This window comes from Quercus suber, unplaced genomic scaffold (genome assembly GCF_002906115.3).
Source record: "Quercus suber isolate HL8 unplaced genomic scaffold, Cork oak 2.0 scaffold_411, whole genome shotgun sequence".
Lineage (NCBI taxonomy): Eukaryota > Viridiplantae > Streptophyta > Magnoliopsida > Fagales > Fagaceae > Quercus > Quercus suber.
Genome location: NW_027069862.1, coordinates 56,245 through 73,928, shown reverse-complemented (window position 1 = coordinate 73,928; position 17,684 = coordinate 56,245). Strand labels below are relative to the sequence as shown.

The 17,684-nt window shown below is 34.9% G+C and overlaps 1 protein-coding gene across 1 annotated transcript; it reads left to right on the top strand.

Annotated features, from left to right (window-relative positions):
• The first annotated feature begins 263 nt into the window (after nucleotides 1-263).
• LOC112003412 (uncharacterized) lies at nucleotides 264-1,133 on the top strand. Its single transcript, XM_065761408.1, has 2 exons — nucleotides 264-834; nucleotides 985-1,133. Exons 1-2 carry the CDS (start codon nucleotides 264-266, stop codon nucleotides 1,131-1,133), a joined length of 720 nt encoding a protein of 239 aa, XP_065617480.1.
• The last annotated feature ends 16,551 nt before the right edge of the window (nucleotides 1,134-17,684 follow it).

Below are 17,684 nucleotides of genomic sequence, written 5' to 3'. Positions count from 1 at the left end.
GACAAGCAAATTACGTGTCAAACCTTCAATGTCAAAATAATTCATACTCAAACACGTACAATCCTGGATGGAGGAATCACCCTAAGTTCTCATGGAGCAATAACCAAGGGCATGCTAAACCACCTCAACAATTTCCACAGCAAAAGAAGAAGCCGACACTTGAGGACATGTTCATGAAGTACATGTAGAAGACAGATGTGGCGATCCAAAACAACTTAGCTTCAATTTGTAATCTTGAGGTGTAGATTGGTCAACTCTCAAGCATGCTCACAGAGAGGACTATAGGAACTTTGCCAAGCAACACTGTCACCAATCCGAAAGAACATGTAAATGCAATATCATTAAGAAGTGGACGAACATATGAGGAGCCAAAAGTAACAAATGCCAAACAAGATGAAGCTGTGGATAATGAGGAGTCAAAGATGAAGGAAGCTGAGTCAGAGATGAAAGAAGTGGAGCAAGCTGAGAAAACTAAGGAGAATGAAAGAGCTTCAAAATTCAAAAAATCTAAGGAAGTTACTTTTGAGACTTATTCTCCTTCAATTTATGATCCACCAATTCCTTTTTTGCAAAGATTAAGAAAAAATTATGTGGATGATCAGTTTTCTAAATTTCTAAGTATATTTAAGCAATTGCATATTAGTATTCCTCTCATTGAAGCTTTGGAACAAATGCCTAAATATGCTAAATTTTTGAAGGATATTATATCAAAGAAGCTGAAATTGGAGGAGCATGAAATAGTAATGCTGATAGAGGAGAGTAGTGCAATCTTACAAAAGAAGCTACTGCCTAAGCTGAAAGATCTGGGGAGTTTCACTATCCCTTGCACTATAGGTAAATCTTATTTTGATAGCGCTTTATGTGATTTAGGGTCAAGTATTAATCTAATGCCTCTCTCTGTTTTTAGGAAATTGGGTCTTGGAAAAGTAAAGCCGACCACTATCTCTTTATAATTGGCGGATAGATCTATTAAATATCCACGAGAAATCATTGAGGACGTATTAGTAAAAGTTGAGAAGTTCATCTTCTTGGCTGACTTCATTGTCCTTGATATGGATGAGGATGAGGAGATCCCTTTGATATTGGGTCAACCTTTCCTTGCGAGGGGGAGAACCTTAATTGATGTCCAGTAAGGAAAACTTGTTTAGAGGGTCGGAGAGGATGAGGTCACTTTTGATGTATTTAAGCCTATGAAATTTCCTTCCGAGACACATTCTTGTTTTCAAATAAGTGACCGAGTCGTGATCATGGCTGATGAGACTTGTGCAATTGATTTTCTAAAGTTTCCACTTGAGGTATGTCTTACTCGCTCTACACCTGTTAAATTCAATGATGAAGAGGTTAAAGAGTGTGAAAGATATTTAGAGGCTACACCACTCTTTCCTCCTTCAATGCAACCAAAAGTAGAAGACTTAAAATCATGTCAGCCAACATCTCCACCAGGGGAACCATCTAAACTTGAGCTTAAACCGTTTCCATCAAATTTAAGGTATGCTTTCTTAGGCCAAGACTCTACTTTTCCAGTTATTATTAATAGTTCTTTGAGTGATGTAGAGGAGGAAAAGTTCCTGAGAATCTTGCAGGAACACAAAATGGCTTTGGGTTGGACCACCTTTGACATCAAAGGAATTAGTCCTTCAATTTGCACACACAAGATTTTAATGGAGGATAAATATAAGTCGATTGTCCAACCCCAGAGAAGATTGAATCCATCAATGAAAGAAGTGGTGCATAAAGAAGTGCTAAAGCTATTAGATGCCGAAATTATTTATCCTATCTCGGATAGTGCATGGGAAAGCTGCGCTCTCGGTGGTCAGGACCGTTTGTGGTAACCCAAGTTTTTCCCTATGGGGCGGTTGAAGACCATCATGAAAAAAAGGGACATTTAAAGTAAATGGACAGAGATTAAAACCCTATATTGATGGAGACTTTAACTTAGAAAAATGCTCCATCAATCTCATCAGTAAAAAAGGATAAAAGGATAACGTCTAGCTATAGACGTTAAATAAAGCGCTTTTGGGAGGCAACCCAAGTTTTTTATTTTATTTTTCTGTTTATGTTTTTATTTATTTATTTATTTTTCCTTCTCTTTATCTTATTGTTTTTTTTCTTCCATTTTGTAGGAATAAAGAGACCAAAGAAATCTTCAATGGGTACACGGCTGGACCTTAAGGAAAAATATTCAATTAAAAATCATGGGAGCATTTCTTCTCCTTTCTCATTCTTTTAATTAGTTTTTCTTCCTTTTTCCCATTGAGGACAATGTGAAATTTAAGTTGGGGGGAAAGGGAATTTATTTTATTTATTAAAAAAAAAAATTGCCTATGATAAGAATATGGTTGAAAATTCTTATAATTTTTAGGAATCATTCTCATTGCTTAAGTCCAGTTGTTAATTCTTTACTTGATCTTGTTTAATTTGATATGATCATTAATCATTGTGCATACCTAGAGAAATTTTATGTGAATTTTGTAAATTTGGATGATCTCTACTTGTTCTAGAACTTGTTGAATTACTCTCATGGAGAAATCTTATATAGAATATTACTTGGGAAGTGATTTAGGCATTCTTTGAATCGATTGAGCCTTTCAAACTTACCTCTTTATTTTCTTTATCCCTAGTTACCCAATTGATCTATTCTTAAACTGGGTTGAAGAAAAGAGAACGATATATGAGTGTTTGAAGAAGAAGAAGAAGAAGAAGAAGAAGAAGAAGAAAATTGTACAAAGTTCCATTTACTCCAATGTTTTGAGTTACTTAGTAACTAGGGGTATGCATTACCAATGTTTACTCTTACGTCAAACTGTAACTTGAAATATGAGTATGCAAAAGCACTTCAAGTTTGTGACTTGTTGAGTAACTGGGTGCATCCATCAGAAATGCCTGCATTCACGTCAAAAGATAAGTGATGACTTGAAGTAAGAAAAGAAAAAAAAAAATTTTGATGAAGAGAGGTATTTTGAGATATTCAAAGGATTGAGAAAAATTTATATTTTAGAAGTGAGAGTGCTCTATTTGTTTGAACCTTATCTTTTCTTTATAGCCCTCACCATAGCCATACATCACAAGCCTAATAAAAACCTATTGATCTTGGGTAATATTTTGTTTTAAATTAGTGGAGAGTGATTTAAAAAGCAAGCTTATGGAGTTTTTAGAGATCTATATTTATTTACTTGTTTGAAAAAAACTATCTGGGAAGCTAATGATGAAGTGAGAATGATAATGCGATGGAGTTGAGTTCTGAATTAACTTTTGGACTTGATTAATTTGGAATGATTCATTTGAATTATAAGCTTTATGCAGATCTTTGAGGCAAGGAAATTTTTTTAAAAAATTTATGAAGCAAAGCTTGTTCTAGTTGTTTTTTATTTTTATTTTTATTATTTTTTTATTTTTTTTTCGCTCGAGGACTAGCAAAGTTTAATGCAATTCCCTAAAATTTTGATGTGGCGCTATTGCCCATATGTTAAGCAGGTGAATGGCTCTATCACAAATGCTTAGATGTTTAGTTGTCACTATTCATTGAAGAATGTGATGTGAATGACGTCTCATTGGCGAGATTAAAGCATATCCTTGGAAAGGAAATTGATTGAATGGAGTTAGTTACATATCAAGATTATGCCAAACCAGATAAAATTGGAAGTATTTTGGCTCTCATTCGACCAAATTTAATCATTTTACTCTTCCTCCATGGGTCTCATGTGGGCACTCATTACGAGCAAGTTCTGACATTGTATTGTTGAAGTAGCCAAAGCTGATTTCTCATGGATCTAAGATTTGTTAATTGAATCACCACAATTGAGGTGGTCCTAATACTGTATGAATGTTCTTGTAAAGGAAGTGGTCTAGGTTAGATGGAGCCTTTGCTCATGGTAAGATCTGATAAAACTAGAGATAGTTCACAATTCTCCCTTTATATAGGCTTAGTTTGCCTTCTTCTATTGTCGGTGTGAAAGTTGGGCTTCCAAGGAATGCTTCAAGCAAGTTACAAGACCTTCTGATGACCTTGCAAAGAAATTGCAACTGTGGCACTTGCTAAAGCTCAATCACTTTAACAACTTGGTGAGATTTTTAACTAAAGAGTGTAAGGATTCACATTTCAAGAAATCCAAAGACATCTCAGGATACTTGGAGAAAGAAAGGATTTTGTTTAGAACGGCTTGAAGGTGAAAAAATGTTTTTTCTGAGGAAAACCCGAAGGAATATTTGTTTGGGAGAAACCTAAAGAAAACATCTAGACTACCCAAAGGTAAAATAAGATTTTTTGAAGACCCAAAGGAAAAGCCTATTGAGGCAAGCTAAAGAAAACCAAGATCAAGCTGGCTGATCTTGCTTGAGAGATTTTGGGTTCTTGTTGCCCATTTGAGATCCTTTGATAGATGAGCTTGCAAGCTGTCCAGATTGAATCCAACTTCTCGCTGAATTCCGCTCCTAGACTTGTAGTAGCTAGTCTTCATAGATAATGTGGGGGTGTACAAGATGGATTTTTAGTGGTCTTATGAGAATGAGACCACTAAAAGTCTGCCCCAATATCATAATGAGAACAGCTAAATCCATGTCTCCCACCAAGATTGGAATCTTGAAGCTGTCGTTCGTTCATTATTTTGTGCTTGGGATTAAATTTCACTACAACAAAATGTATTTTCAGTGACGAAAAAATTCATCACTAAAAGTCCAATTTGTTTTTTTGAAAAAAAAATTTAGCGTCGAAAACATTTCGTCACTAAATGTTTTCCTCACTAAAAACACTATTCAGTGACGAAAATATTTCGTCACTAAAAACACTTTAGTTTATTAAATCATATTTAGTGATGAATAATTTTGTTACTAAAACTATGTTTGGGTACATATAGAGATGAAAAAGTTCGTCACTAAAACTATTTTTAAGAAAATCCAAGCACATATAGCGATGAAACTTTTCGTCAGTAAAACCATTTCTTACAAAATTTTGCTACATTTATCGATGAAATATTTCAAGAACATATTTATAAAAAAAGATCCATACATTCCACAAGTGAAAAATAAAACAAGTATCCAATTCAAACTCCTTCCATACAATAATTTTTTGCAACACATACAATAACTCAAGATGTTTTATAACAATATAAAAAGTGTAGCATAATATAATTAGAATTAATGGAAGATGTCCTCATTAGTCTTCAAGTAATGGCAAAAATAAATCCCCTAAAAGCCACCAATAAGAAATCTACACAAATATAAAAACAATACTACATTAAAATCGTAAAATAAAAACATTAATTATGTTATAAGAAACATTTATAACAATGCATTAAGAGTAGCCACACCAATGAATTAAAATCATAACTCCTAATGTATAAGTTGTAGAAACCAAATATAGATTTTCAAGTGTAATATATTACAATTAGTTTCAAATAATGCATCAAAAAAAGTAGTCACACCATGTAGTATAGGTCAATTGCTAAAATAAAGTACTAACCAAAAAGTGTTTTAACTTGAAGTTGAACCACCCCTATAGGTAAGAGCATCATCATAACCCCTCCTCCTCAAAAAGTTAAGAATATTCTTTTGGACCTCTTCTTGCTTAGCTCTTGCCTCTTGGTCCCTAACTCGCTCCTCTTGGTCCCTAGCTCTTGCCTCTTTGAGCTCAATTATCTCATTTTCTAGCCGTTGGATGTACTCCACCGAGGAATTAGATGAGGTGGTGGTTACTAGAGAAGAGGAAGGTCTCATGCCAAGTCCTTTTACAATATTAGACTTCTTCTTAAAAACCAAGTTTGAGATCTCCTCTTGTGTAAGGGGAATTGCATTAGGATCTTGACAATGATCCTCTTGCACTTTGAGGATATTTTCTTATCATTTGAAAGAGAGAAAGAAACAAACAATCACAACATTAATACTACATATGTTATAGCTTTACAAACATGATAGGGATGGAATGATACGCATACATATGTTACTTCATCCTCATGGTGTATTCACATATTTGTATTTGGATTGAAATGAATATCTTTGAAGATTTTTGCCAATTCAGGAATTTGACCGTCATTATTATTTGTCTGATTAATTAACATTCAAGTGTTAGATAGATATACTTAATTAATCACATGTAATATACTAAGGTTTAAGAAAATGAAAAAAGCACGCACCTCCTCATCAACCCTAACAGCAAGTGTCTTTGTCCTGCATCTATGTTTACCTGAAGTTTTCTTCCTATTTTCAGAGTTCTTTCTTGATTTTTTCTAATAAACAACATTTAAGATATTTATTAGATCATGAATAAAATAGTATACATTTACTCCATCTAAGAATTAATCTAATCAGTTGACAACATAATATAGTAAACATTGGATAATAATAATATATGCATAAATAATTTACCAGCCAATCCTAATTTGTCCATCTTCCATTAATAAGTTCAGTCCACTGCTCAAGTATGGCATTTTTTTGCAGGTGGCTTCTTGCATAGTCAATACCATGAGATTGTACGAGCTTTTTATAAGCTTGATGCAACTTGTTGGAGCTGGAACTCAATAATCTTTCACATTTTGTATTTAATGTTTTTGTTACCAAGTTGGAATCTCTTTGTAGCTCAAATTGATCCTATAAAATGAAGTGTATAATATGTATTATAAAAATATTATTATATGAATTTAATATGCTTAGTGATAACAAAGATGAGTTAGATGTTATCAATGTAAATTTGCAGCAATATTTTGAAGCACCACATCTCTAGTAGCAACATCAAAAATTTTCCAATTTTTCACGTTGTAATTGGACAAATTACTTCGCACTTGTATGCGAATTTGATTGAGAAGCTTGCACACATTCTTCCCAACAGGAGCATTATACTCTGCAGCTATACATACTGGCAGCTTACCACTTTTTTAAACAAGTGCTTGTACTGCTATACCACCTGTTGTTCTACGGGTATTTCTGCTAATAGATTCTATTTAAATATTATTAATGTTAAAAACTTATACATTCCATGTACATTATAGCTAAATTAAGTGAAGTATAATCTCAATAGTAAAAATAGGGTGCAGTTGTAATTAAGTATGTTCTATGTAATTACTAGTTGTGCTAGTTAATGCGCCGGTAGTTTGTGCCTCTACACTAGAAGAACTTTAGGAAGGAGCATTTGCTTCAGGAGGTGTTTTCGTAGACTGGACCATGGGGATTGATGCCTCACCTTGCGAGTGTGTAAGTCGTCCTAGTGCCATCTGTAAGTGCCATCTGTAACTAACAAACATATATATAATGGAACAATAAAGTCATTACAAGTAATGGAACAATAAAGTTATTATCATCTATTATACCCTATGGAACATCTATGATCTATTGTACCCTATGGATTACAGAATTAGATGACTCATCATCATTGTTATCGTCACCAATACGTGGTAGATAATCATCATTTACCACAACATTAACTCTACTTCTTTTCTCTTTTGCATAATTGGACTGAGCAAAATCCTTTAGAAAAGTTGAGATATGCTTCAATCGCAAAGCATCAATTCTCTCTTGGTTTTGCCTCATTTTATCTAATCTTGCCATCTCATATCTCGGTATGTTATGAGTGTATTTGGCCTTTTTGGGCATTTTTTGAAACTATGTATTGTTATGAAAGATAAGACAATTGCTACTAACTTAACATCATAATCCACACCATTATCCATATCAAGCAATTCACAAGTGCAAAATTTGAACACAATTGCTACTAACTCAATACAACAAATGATCACATCAATATCCATATCAAGTTCAAGATAAGTACAAAACATCTCAATAACAATTACTACTAACTTTACATATCATATTCTACACCATTATCCATGTCAAACAATTCACAAGTGCTAAATTTGAACACAATTACTACTAACTCAATACAACAAATGACCACATCAATATCCATATCAAGTTCAAGATAAGTACAAAACAATAGCTACTCAGATAAGCATAAAACTTTAAGACAAGCACACAAAATTTAAAACAATTGTTATGAACTCTACATATCATAATCCATATCAAAATCAACATCAAGTATGTCATGCTCTTCATTTTAATTAGCATCTCTTGAAGTTCCACCTTCAAGAACAACACAATTACTACTAACTCAATAGAACAAATGACCACATCAATATCCATATCAAATTCAAGATAAGTACAAAACAATAGCTACTCAGACGAGCATAAAACTTTAAAAGAAGCACACAAAATTTAAAACAATTATTATGAACTCTACATATCATAATCCACATCAAGATCAACATCAAGTATGTCATGCTCTTTATTTTAATTAGCATCTCTTGAAGTTCCACCTTCAAGAACAACCTCAGTTTCAACATCACCCATACAATAGCCAATAATATAGTGCTCAACATTGATAAAGACAACATCAACAATCGCTTCTTTTTGGAATGCGTCACTATCTTCTGTATTATCATTGGATTCTCCACCTCTGACTTTCGGGACATCAAACACTCCCCTATGTTGGATGGATTGCACAATTTTCCAAGGTTCACCGAATTTGGTATCTTAAAGCTAAAAAACTTGTCTCACTTGACTAAGAACTATAACAGGATCATTTTTATACCACCGACTTGAAACATCAATGCTTGTGCAGTGTGTATCGGTTCTTATCATTCTCTTTCACACTAGAACAAAAAAACTTTATGGCGAAACATATACTCCAATTCCCAAATTTTGCACACATGACCATAGAAGTCGTGCATTTCTCCCTCAAGGATCCCTTTGGTACATACACCACTGTTTTGGGTCACACAACGATTGTCTAGGTCTCTTGTATGGAACTTTACATCATTGACCATACAAACTGTGTACTTCTTCACATGTGGCTTAGGACCATTTGCTAATGACCATAACTATTTAGTAGCTTCTGGTGACTCATTAACTTTCAATCTATTCATCTATAATGACATACAACAAGTGATATTAATTAGTAATAAGCAATGACGAAACTATTTAAATGTTTAATTTTTATTAGTGTGTGATTAAATTTCAAATGTCTTACACGTTCTCTGAACCACTTGGGAAACTCTTGTCGTTGGAAATGAGTTATAGTTTCTCCAGTAGGATTATGCAATGCGCTTTTGTGTTCACTGTTAAAAGTAAGGTGATTTATTTTCAGCTAAGCATTGTAGATAATATTTAAAACTTAATCAAACAATACATGCATATGAAATCACATACTTTAAATAAGGCTCTAACTCAGGACTAGTGTACAATAAGTACCAATGAGCAGTATCAAGTAATGCATAAGACAAGTTGCCATCATTCTGCCTACCACTTGTAGGTTAGGAAGTCTGTGAAAAATCTATCAATCCTTCGCTAGATTCACCAAAATCTTCATTTTTTTCTCTTCGATTATGCACAGTTTTGATCCTATCAATATACAAAGACCAGTTGTTAATACATTCTTTAAGAATGTAAGCCTTTGCAATCGAACCTTCTAGTCGAGCTCAGTTGGAAACTTATCTTTTCAATTTTCCAAGGTACCTATGAGGAAAAAATACGCACATTATGTAATTTTATACCACATGGGAAAGCTGCAATTGATGGATGCATCAAAGGATCTAATTACCTTTCAATTGGGTACATCCACCGATATTGTACCAAGCCTCCTAGAATTGCTTCTCGAGGCAAGTGAACAGCAAGGTGGACCATAACATCAAATAATGCTGGAGGAAAGAACCTCTCAAGCTTGCATAGTATAAGAACTATACATTCTTCTTGTTTCTCCAATTCACTCCACTTTAGGGTCCTTGAGCATAAGTCTTGGAAGAAGCTACCCAACTCAAACAATACAATACTAATGTCTTTATGTGCAAACCCTCACAACCTAATTGGAAGAATTTGTTATAGTAGCATATGACAGTCGTGGCTTTTTAAACTAGATAATCTACCATTTTTTGCATTCACTGACCTTGATATGTTGGCTGCATTGCCATCCGGATACTTCACTGATTTCAAAAAGTCATAGAAACCATCACTTTCATTTGGGTTTAATGAAAAGAAAGCCGAGGCTTGTTATATGATCCATCAGGACGTTGTTTCAAATGTAACGTGAACCTAAAGTTCATATTTTGCAAGTCTATCTGTCTTTGTTAGTATCCTTGTTTCTCCCCTCAATGCCCAACAAAGTACCGTAAGTACTCTTACTAATGTTCTTCTCCACATGCATGACATCAATGTTGTGCTTAAGCTTCTTATTTTTCCAGTATGGAAGCTTGTACAAAATACTTACCTTTGACCAATTTGGCTCCCCAATGAGTTATCTCATCTTGTTACTTGGATGCTTTCCTAAAATTATATCTGGCATTCTATTTAGCCGCTCTTGTATCTTTCCCACTTGTAACTCTAAAGATCTCTTTCATTTCTCCGATATACTATTATGTAACTGATTATGTCTCCAACAATGTTCCCTAGGCAAATAAGCTCGATGGTTAATGAATTCAATTTTACTTTCTAAAGCTTCTGAATATGGTTCGTTGTTGCAAGTGTAGCAAGAATGATAACCCTTTGTCCTCTACCTAGAGACGTTACCAAATCCGAGATAGTCATGTATTGTCCACAAAAAAGTTGCATGCATCTGAAAATGCTCTTTACTATAAGCATAATAAGTTTCTACACTTTCTTCCCATAACTCCTTCAACTCGTCAGCCAGTGGTTTCAAGTAAATATTAATCTCATTTTCCGGTTGATGGGGACTAGGAATAAGCAAGGACAACATAAAATATGGCTCTTTCATAACCAATCAAGGCGGTAGGTTATAGGGGATAAGTATGACAGCCCACATACTATAGTTGTTATCCATATTAGGGTTAAATCCATTTGTAGCCAACCACAGCCTTACATTATGAGGTTTAAGGGCAAAATCAGGATGTTGCAAATCAGACTCCTTCCATTCCTTACTATCAGCCGTATGCCTCATTATCCCATTGTCCACACGTTTATCTATATACCATCTCATGTCCTTAGCTCTTTGGCCTGACATATACAATTTCCTCAGTCTTGGTGTCAACAGGAAGTAACATAATACCTTATGAGGAATCTTCTTACCTTAGGCACTTGTATCCTTGTACCTAAGTGCCTCACACACCGAACATTTATCAAGGTTTTCATTTTGCTTCCAAAATAGTGCACAATCATTTTTGCATGCATCTATATGCTCGTATGACATGCTCAAGTCATGTAATATCTTATTTGCTTCCTAAGTTGACCTTGGAACTAAGTTACCTTTCGGTAAAACCTTTGTCAGCAATTCTTGCATCATATCAAGTCCCTTATTACTCAAGTTGGACATTACCTTTACATTCAACATCTCAATAACAAACTTCAAGATACTATAATCAGTGTAACTTGAATACAAACTCACACTTTGCATCTTCCTTAAGTTTGTCAAAATTACACACTTCCTTATCTTCAGTTGCATTTCTTGGTTCCCCTCTAATTCAGTCGCCTACCAATGCATCGATACTATCCATATGACCACCATCCAACATTTCATTATTATGAATATTCTCATTCAATGAGGTTCTCCATGATTATACCTTAATATAAGATTGCATAATAACATGATGAAGCAAATGGATATGCATAAGATGAGGAGATTGTCGATAGCAATTCACACAGTGAATGCACAGGCACAAAATATTACCACTTAAGTCCACAGCCGCTCTTGCAAAATTAATAAATGCATCGACCTCTTTAATATATGGATGACTTAATCTGCCATCGGGTGTCTTACCCATTGTCATCCAACTTTTATCCATGTTTGACTACAATTGCAAGGCGAATGCTACTTTAGTAAAATAAGGACAACTCATGCATAATGTATTCTAATATCTAATTCATGAATGCACAACTCATGCTATCTCATTCATGAATGCACAAGTCTATATTAATATTTAAACAAATAGACAATGCACACTCAAACACTCCCAATATGAATTTAAACCACCTTACAACATCATGCAAGCCACCCGCTTGCTCGAACACAACAACCTACCACAAAACCAATCACAAACATCACAAGTACAATGTTTACAAGTATTGAAATCGAATAAAGTAATACTCATCACATCTAATTAACAAGTTTCATTCACATTTGCAAGAAATTAAAAACACTCCCAGTATGAATAAACCACCTTATAACACCATGCAAGCCACTTGCTTGCTCCAACACGACAACCCATCACAAAATCAATCACAAACATCACAACTATAATGCTTACAAGTATTGAAATAAAATAAAACAATATTCATCACATCTAATCAACAATACATCACATTTGCAAGAAATGAAAAACATTCTCAATATGTATTTAAACCAGCTTATAATACCATGCAAGCCATCCGCTTGCCCCAATACAACAACCCACCACAAAACCAATTTCCAACATCACAAGTATATATAGAGTTTTATAAGTTTTTAAATAGAATTTACTAACTTTGCTCAAGCTAAGTTTACAACTTTGAGAAAAAAATCCAAAGTTAACTTGTGTTCTTCACATTATTCCTCACAATTTCTTCAGCCACAAAAGAGAAAGAGAGCTGGAGATAAAAGAAAGATAACTTTTAGTTAGCTTTAGCCCACGTACAAAAGGAAAAAAAAAAAAAAAGCTTTTAGTTTACTAAGAAATGGGTAACCCACCAAATTCCTTGAGAATGAAATAAAATATATATATATACTGTCTGTATTAGATAATGTATATTAATAGACACACCACGATATGCAGCAATTATAGACATAGCAAGCTGAGACTCTGTCTATCCGCCTACTAGAAAATAATCAACTGTGGGGATCTCACTCTTTTTACAACCAAATCTTTGCTCAAAACGCAAAGCAAAGCACCAATGGAATTTTGACCATAAAGACAACCAGTTAAGTAAACCCAAATTTAAAATACATATTCTTTATTCTTTTTCCCGTTTCTAAACAGTGTTATAGCTTAGAATTCAATATTGAAAAGATTGAAACTCCACTTCGTGGTATCAAGTCCCCACATTTCCCTTCGTTTATATCGCTAGTAGCTAGATCCAATCATACCTCAAAAATATCAAGATGTTTAATTAAAACTTAATGGCAACCACTAACTACTCAAATCCTTTTAAACCAATTATGAGTCAAACTCAAATGAAGCAAGAAATGCAAACCTACTTTATTCCTAATTCCCTATTGTCTGATTCTGATCACTACATTGTTCACAAAAGCTAGTATTATTTTTTTAAAAAAAACTTATAGATGTGCCCCAAAAAAAGAAATAAAAACAAAAACTTGAAAAACTTCCTCACCCAGAAAGCTGAAAAGGAAATGCATGTAGAACTGGAAAGATATAAAGAATATGAATGTTTCTAAAAGATTTAAATCAAAGATGCAAATACAAAATTAATAAATAAATAATTAATAAAAATTGTATTAATTATTTATGCATGTATGAATGAAAATTAATAAAGAATATGTATGCATGTATGAATGAATGAATATTAATGTATTCGAACGTGAAAAGCATGATACCGATTATGCCAGCAAATAATTAATAAATTAATTAATAAATAAATAAATATTGAGAAAATTCAATGCTGAAGTGGTCCATGACTTGACAATTACATTTAGCAGTAGCAAAAATTATATTACTCATAAATACTTTTCAAAATCCAGGAACAAAAATCCATTAAATACAAACAAAATTAAATTTTTTTTCAATGCTATGTTTTTTTAAAAAAATCAAAATTATGAATCTGAAATTAAAAAAACAATAACAAAGACCTAATTTTCAGATATTGATTAAAAAAAAAATTGTTAAATGTTGCATATAATAGTAATTCAGAAAAAAAATTCAAAAAATTTAGACTTCAAATAATAGAGAGATTGAAAGCTCACCTCGAAGTGAAAATTGTGAAATTTTTGGCGCTAAGAGAGAGAATGGGAATCGAATTGGCACTGAGATCGTCAAAAACGACATCGAATCTATTAGAAATTTAGATCCCTTAAACCAACCAGATTAACCTAGTTAATTAGCCAAGTGATTAACTTAGTCAAATTATGTAGTTCTAGGTTATCACAAACATACAATCATATTAAAAACATAAAGCAGTGGAAATATAAATAACACAATGATATGATCACCCAGGAAACCACACGGTAAAAACCTGGGGAGGATTTGACCTAGCTATCCTCAAGGTAAACCTAAATCCATTATGCGAAAGAATCGAAGTTCATACAAAAGGACTTACAAGCTCCCCGCTTGACTTCCTAATGCTACCCACCAGTAGAACTTATTGACACGACCACGTGCAAGCTTCGAATCCATGGACTCCTTCTTTCTTGGATTCTCCAATCAAGATACAAGCACCCTCGCTTTTTTTTCTTTAAACTCTAATAGCAGCAACCGAGTTAATCATCAAGATGTTGAAATAATCTCTACCTTGAAAACCCTAAGTTTATGTGAAGGAAAGCTCCTCAATGATCTCATAAGAGATTCACACAAACCACAAAATATGAGCAACAAAGACTTAGAGAGGTTTGGGTACAAAACCCTAGATACAAAAGAGACACACTCTTCTCTCTCTCAAAAGTCCCAAAAACGTGGCTTAGGGTTTCCTTTATATAGTGGGAGAAGTAGATCTAAAACCCTAATCCTTAATGGGCTTAAGCTGCTGTTTGCGCCGACTTAAAATTTTGCAGATACGATTTTCGATTGATCGAGTCTGTTCTTCGATCAATCGAACCAGGCAGAATATGAAGTCTTCTTCCTGCAGCTTGTATGTTCTTGAATCTTGACTTGAATCACTTTAAGCATTGTCTAATAAAACCTAGAGACTCTAAGATCTATATCTAGACAAGTTTGTGTTCACGATTTGCCAATTGTTCTAAACATTTAGAACCTAACATAATCGATCGGAGAAGGAAGCGTAGGTGACGAGGCTAGCTTCAAGGTTTCGGTTGATGTTGGTTAGGTCCGATCCAAGTCGGAGCACCGATGCAAAGGGAGATGAAGGGTCGCTAATGCGAGGAAGGCGAAGGGTCAGCCAGTGCAAAGGAAGGCAAAAGGTTAGCGGTGTGTAAAGGGAGACCAAGGGTCAGTGGTGTGCGAAGGGAGAGACTGAGTGGAAGAGAGAATCGAGTGAGTGAGGGAAAAAATGGGAAAAGTGAAAAAAAAAAAAAAAGGGTCGAAAGTGCATTTAGTATAAAACTTTTAGTGACGGCTTGTATGTCGTCACTATAGGCTACCTTTAGTGATGAAAATTCAGTTTCGCTGCTTATAATGATACTAATGTTTATGATTTTATTTTTAGTGATGATTTATTTTCGTCACTATTTATCACATTCAGGGACGAAACGGTTTTCGTCAGTAATAGTGTTCCTAGCAACACCTTTAGTGACAAAAGTTTTTGTTGCAAAAAACTCAAACTTTTAGTGATGAAATAATTCACCGCTGTAGATGAATTTAGTTTGGCGCCTACATTTTCATTTGGCACCCTTAGTTCAACACAACATATAGGGATGAAATCTAACTTTCGTTGCTAAATGTTACTAATTTTTTTACAAATAGCATCGAAATATAAATTTCGTCACTATAGGGTACTTTTTTGTGACGAAAAAAATTTCCTCACTGAAATTCGTCACTAAAAATACATTTTGTTGGAGTGTTTGGAGCACGTCCTTAAGATTTTTGTAATGCTCAGGTAGAGATGTTGGGACTTCCCATATTTAACCCTATTGAGTCAACTATGGAATCAAAAGAGGGGAGGTTAGAAACCGTCCAAGAAAAACAAACCCCAACAAGACAAAATATTATACTAATAAAAAGGATCATCATCGCGCGTGGCACTCAGGTAGTGTGCTTAGGGCTCAAGAAGAGTTTCAAAGCTTAGTTACAAACTGAATTTAAATTGTCTTATGCTCAAACATAATGACATAAAGGAAACAGGAAATGCAAGAATAACAAAAGCATAAAGATAGTGAGATGATGTTTGGTTTTGGGACTTCTTCCACAGCATATGGCCAACTTGGCGATGCCTTAAGTCGGGTGTCCTCTTGAGAAATATGGCTCGACTGTCCAACTGCTCAAGCGTATAAGCTCGAGCTTTCGAGGAGCAATTCTGGATCTTGATTTCTTTGTACGGATTGTCTGAATAACTAGCTCTTCGGTTGATGTGGACATAAGCAGCACTTTAGGCTCTCACTAGTCGCCTTTGATAAGACCTTGAACCTTTTGCTTGAGTAGCTTGGACATGTTAATGGAGTGGCCAACCATCACCCTATGATAGTCATAATGATTTTCAGAATTGTAAGTCTCTGATGAATGTTTTGGTTGGATCTCAGATGCCATCAATTCTTCTAACTTCGCCTTTAACAGTATTGGCAATAGCATGGATAACGGGACTGACAAAAGGTCTAAGGTAGTTGTGCCACTTAATTGGGAAATGTCGCTCCCTGGATTGCCTTTGTTCAGTAACAGAGAAGAATACGGTACTCCATAAGGATATGGAGCCATAGTGAGGCTTGTAATGAATAAGCCCCTTTGACCTTTGTTCTTGATCAACACATTAACTTGACCTTCACAGCTCGTTGGAGATGAATTGGTGATTGTGGCATTTTCAAATTGAATGATGTTATTATCGATTAGGCCTTGGATCGTCTCCTTAAGGGACTAATGCTCTTCATTAGCCCGGGGCTACCACAGTGGTGCTCACATGTCTTGAATGGCCCAGACTCACCTGGAGGGGAATCGATTATATGTCTCGCCAAAATTGGGGCCACTAGGCATTCTTTCAATAATATATGATATAATTGCAAAATCGGCATAGGAAGGGGAGGAAACTTTTCCAGTGCCTCTTGGACTTGTTGGGTTGGTACTATTTGCCTCGCAGGAGTGACATCACTTTGCTTGGATTGGCTTTGTCTTGGTTGGCTTATTCCTTGAGCAGTTCGAATTGTGGGAGCCACATGACTCTTTTGCCATCGAGATCCCTCAGATCTCTTTTTAGCATGTGATCTTTCATTGGCATGTCTTATAGGTGCTAGGGCATCCATAACATCGACTCCACAGGTCAGGTCACTCGTTGAGGTGTCAATGCGAAGGTCAACCAGCCAATGCACAAGGTGAAAAAGTTTATCCTGCTAATTTTCCAAATTCTCAATCCTTGCATTTAGCTCGGCAAGTGTAAGCTGCTTGTTAAAAGCCATACAACATTTAACTTCTTTTAATTTTCCCCGCTGAATAATTCCTCGGTCAATTAGGCTCTGGACCTCTTTGTTGAACTCATCACAATCTCCTAATGAGTGTCCTTGTGCCCCGAAATGGTATTTACAAGTCTCACCCGTACTTCCTTGCTCTTTCAATTCCTTTGGGCATATGTATCCTAGATCCACTAGAGCCATAAAAAGGTTATCCAGGTACCCATGTAGATCTTTTGGATTAGGATGGTCATCCTGCTCTCTTATTATTGCATTCACTTCCTTACCCTGAGCATCAAAGGTCATGGTAGTGGTAACTTTGGACTGCGTAGCACCCTCGAATATTAGGGCACCGCTATTAATCAGGCTTTGGATCTTATGCCTTAATAGGCGACATTCTTCTGTCAAATGCCTTGGAGCATCATAGTGAAACTTACAAGTCTTTGAGGGGTTGTAACCTTCCAGAAGATTGGTGACCGGCTTAGGGATGACTAGAGTG

Coding starts and splice junctions, on each gene's coding strand:
- LOC112003412 (XM_065761408.1), top strand. CDS start 264: ATGCTCACAGAGAGGACTATAGGAACTTTGCCAAGCAACACTGTCACC. Junction 835..984: donor CACTATCCCTTGCACTATAG/GTAAATCTTATT, acceptor AATATCCACGAG/AAATCATTGAGGACGTATTA.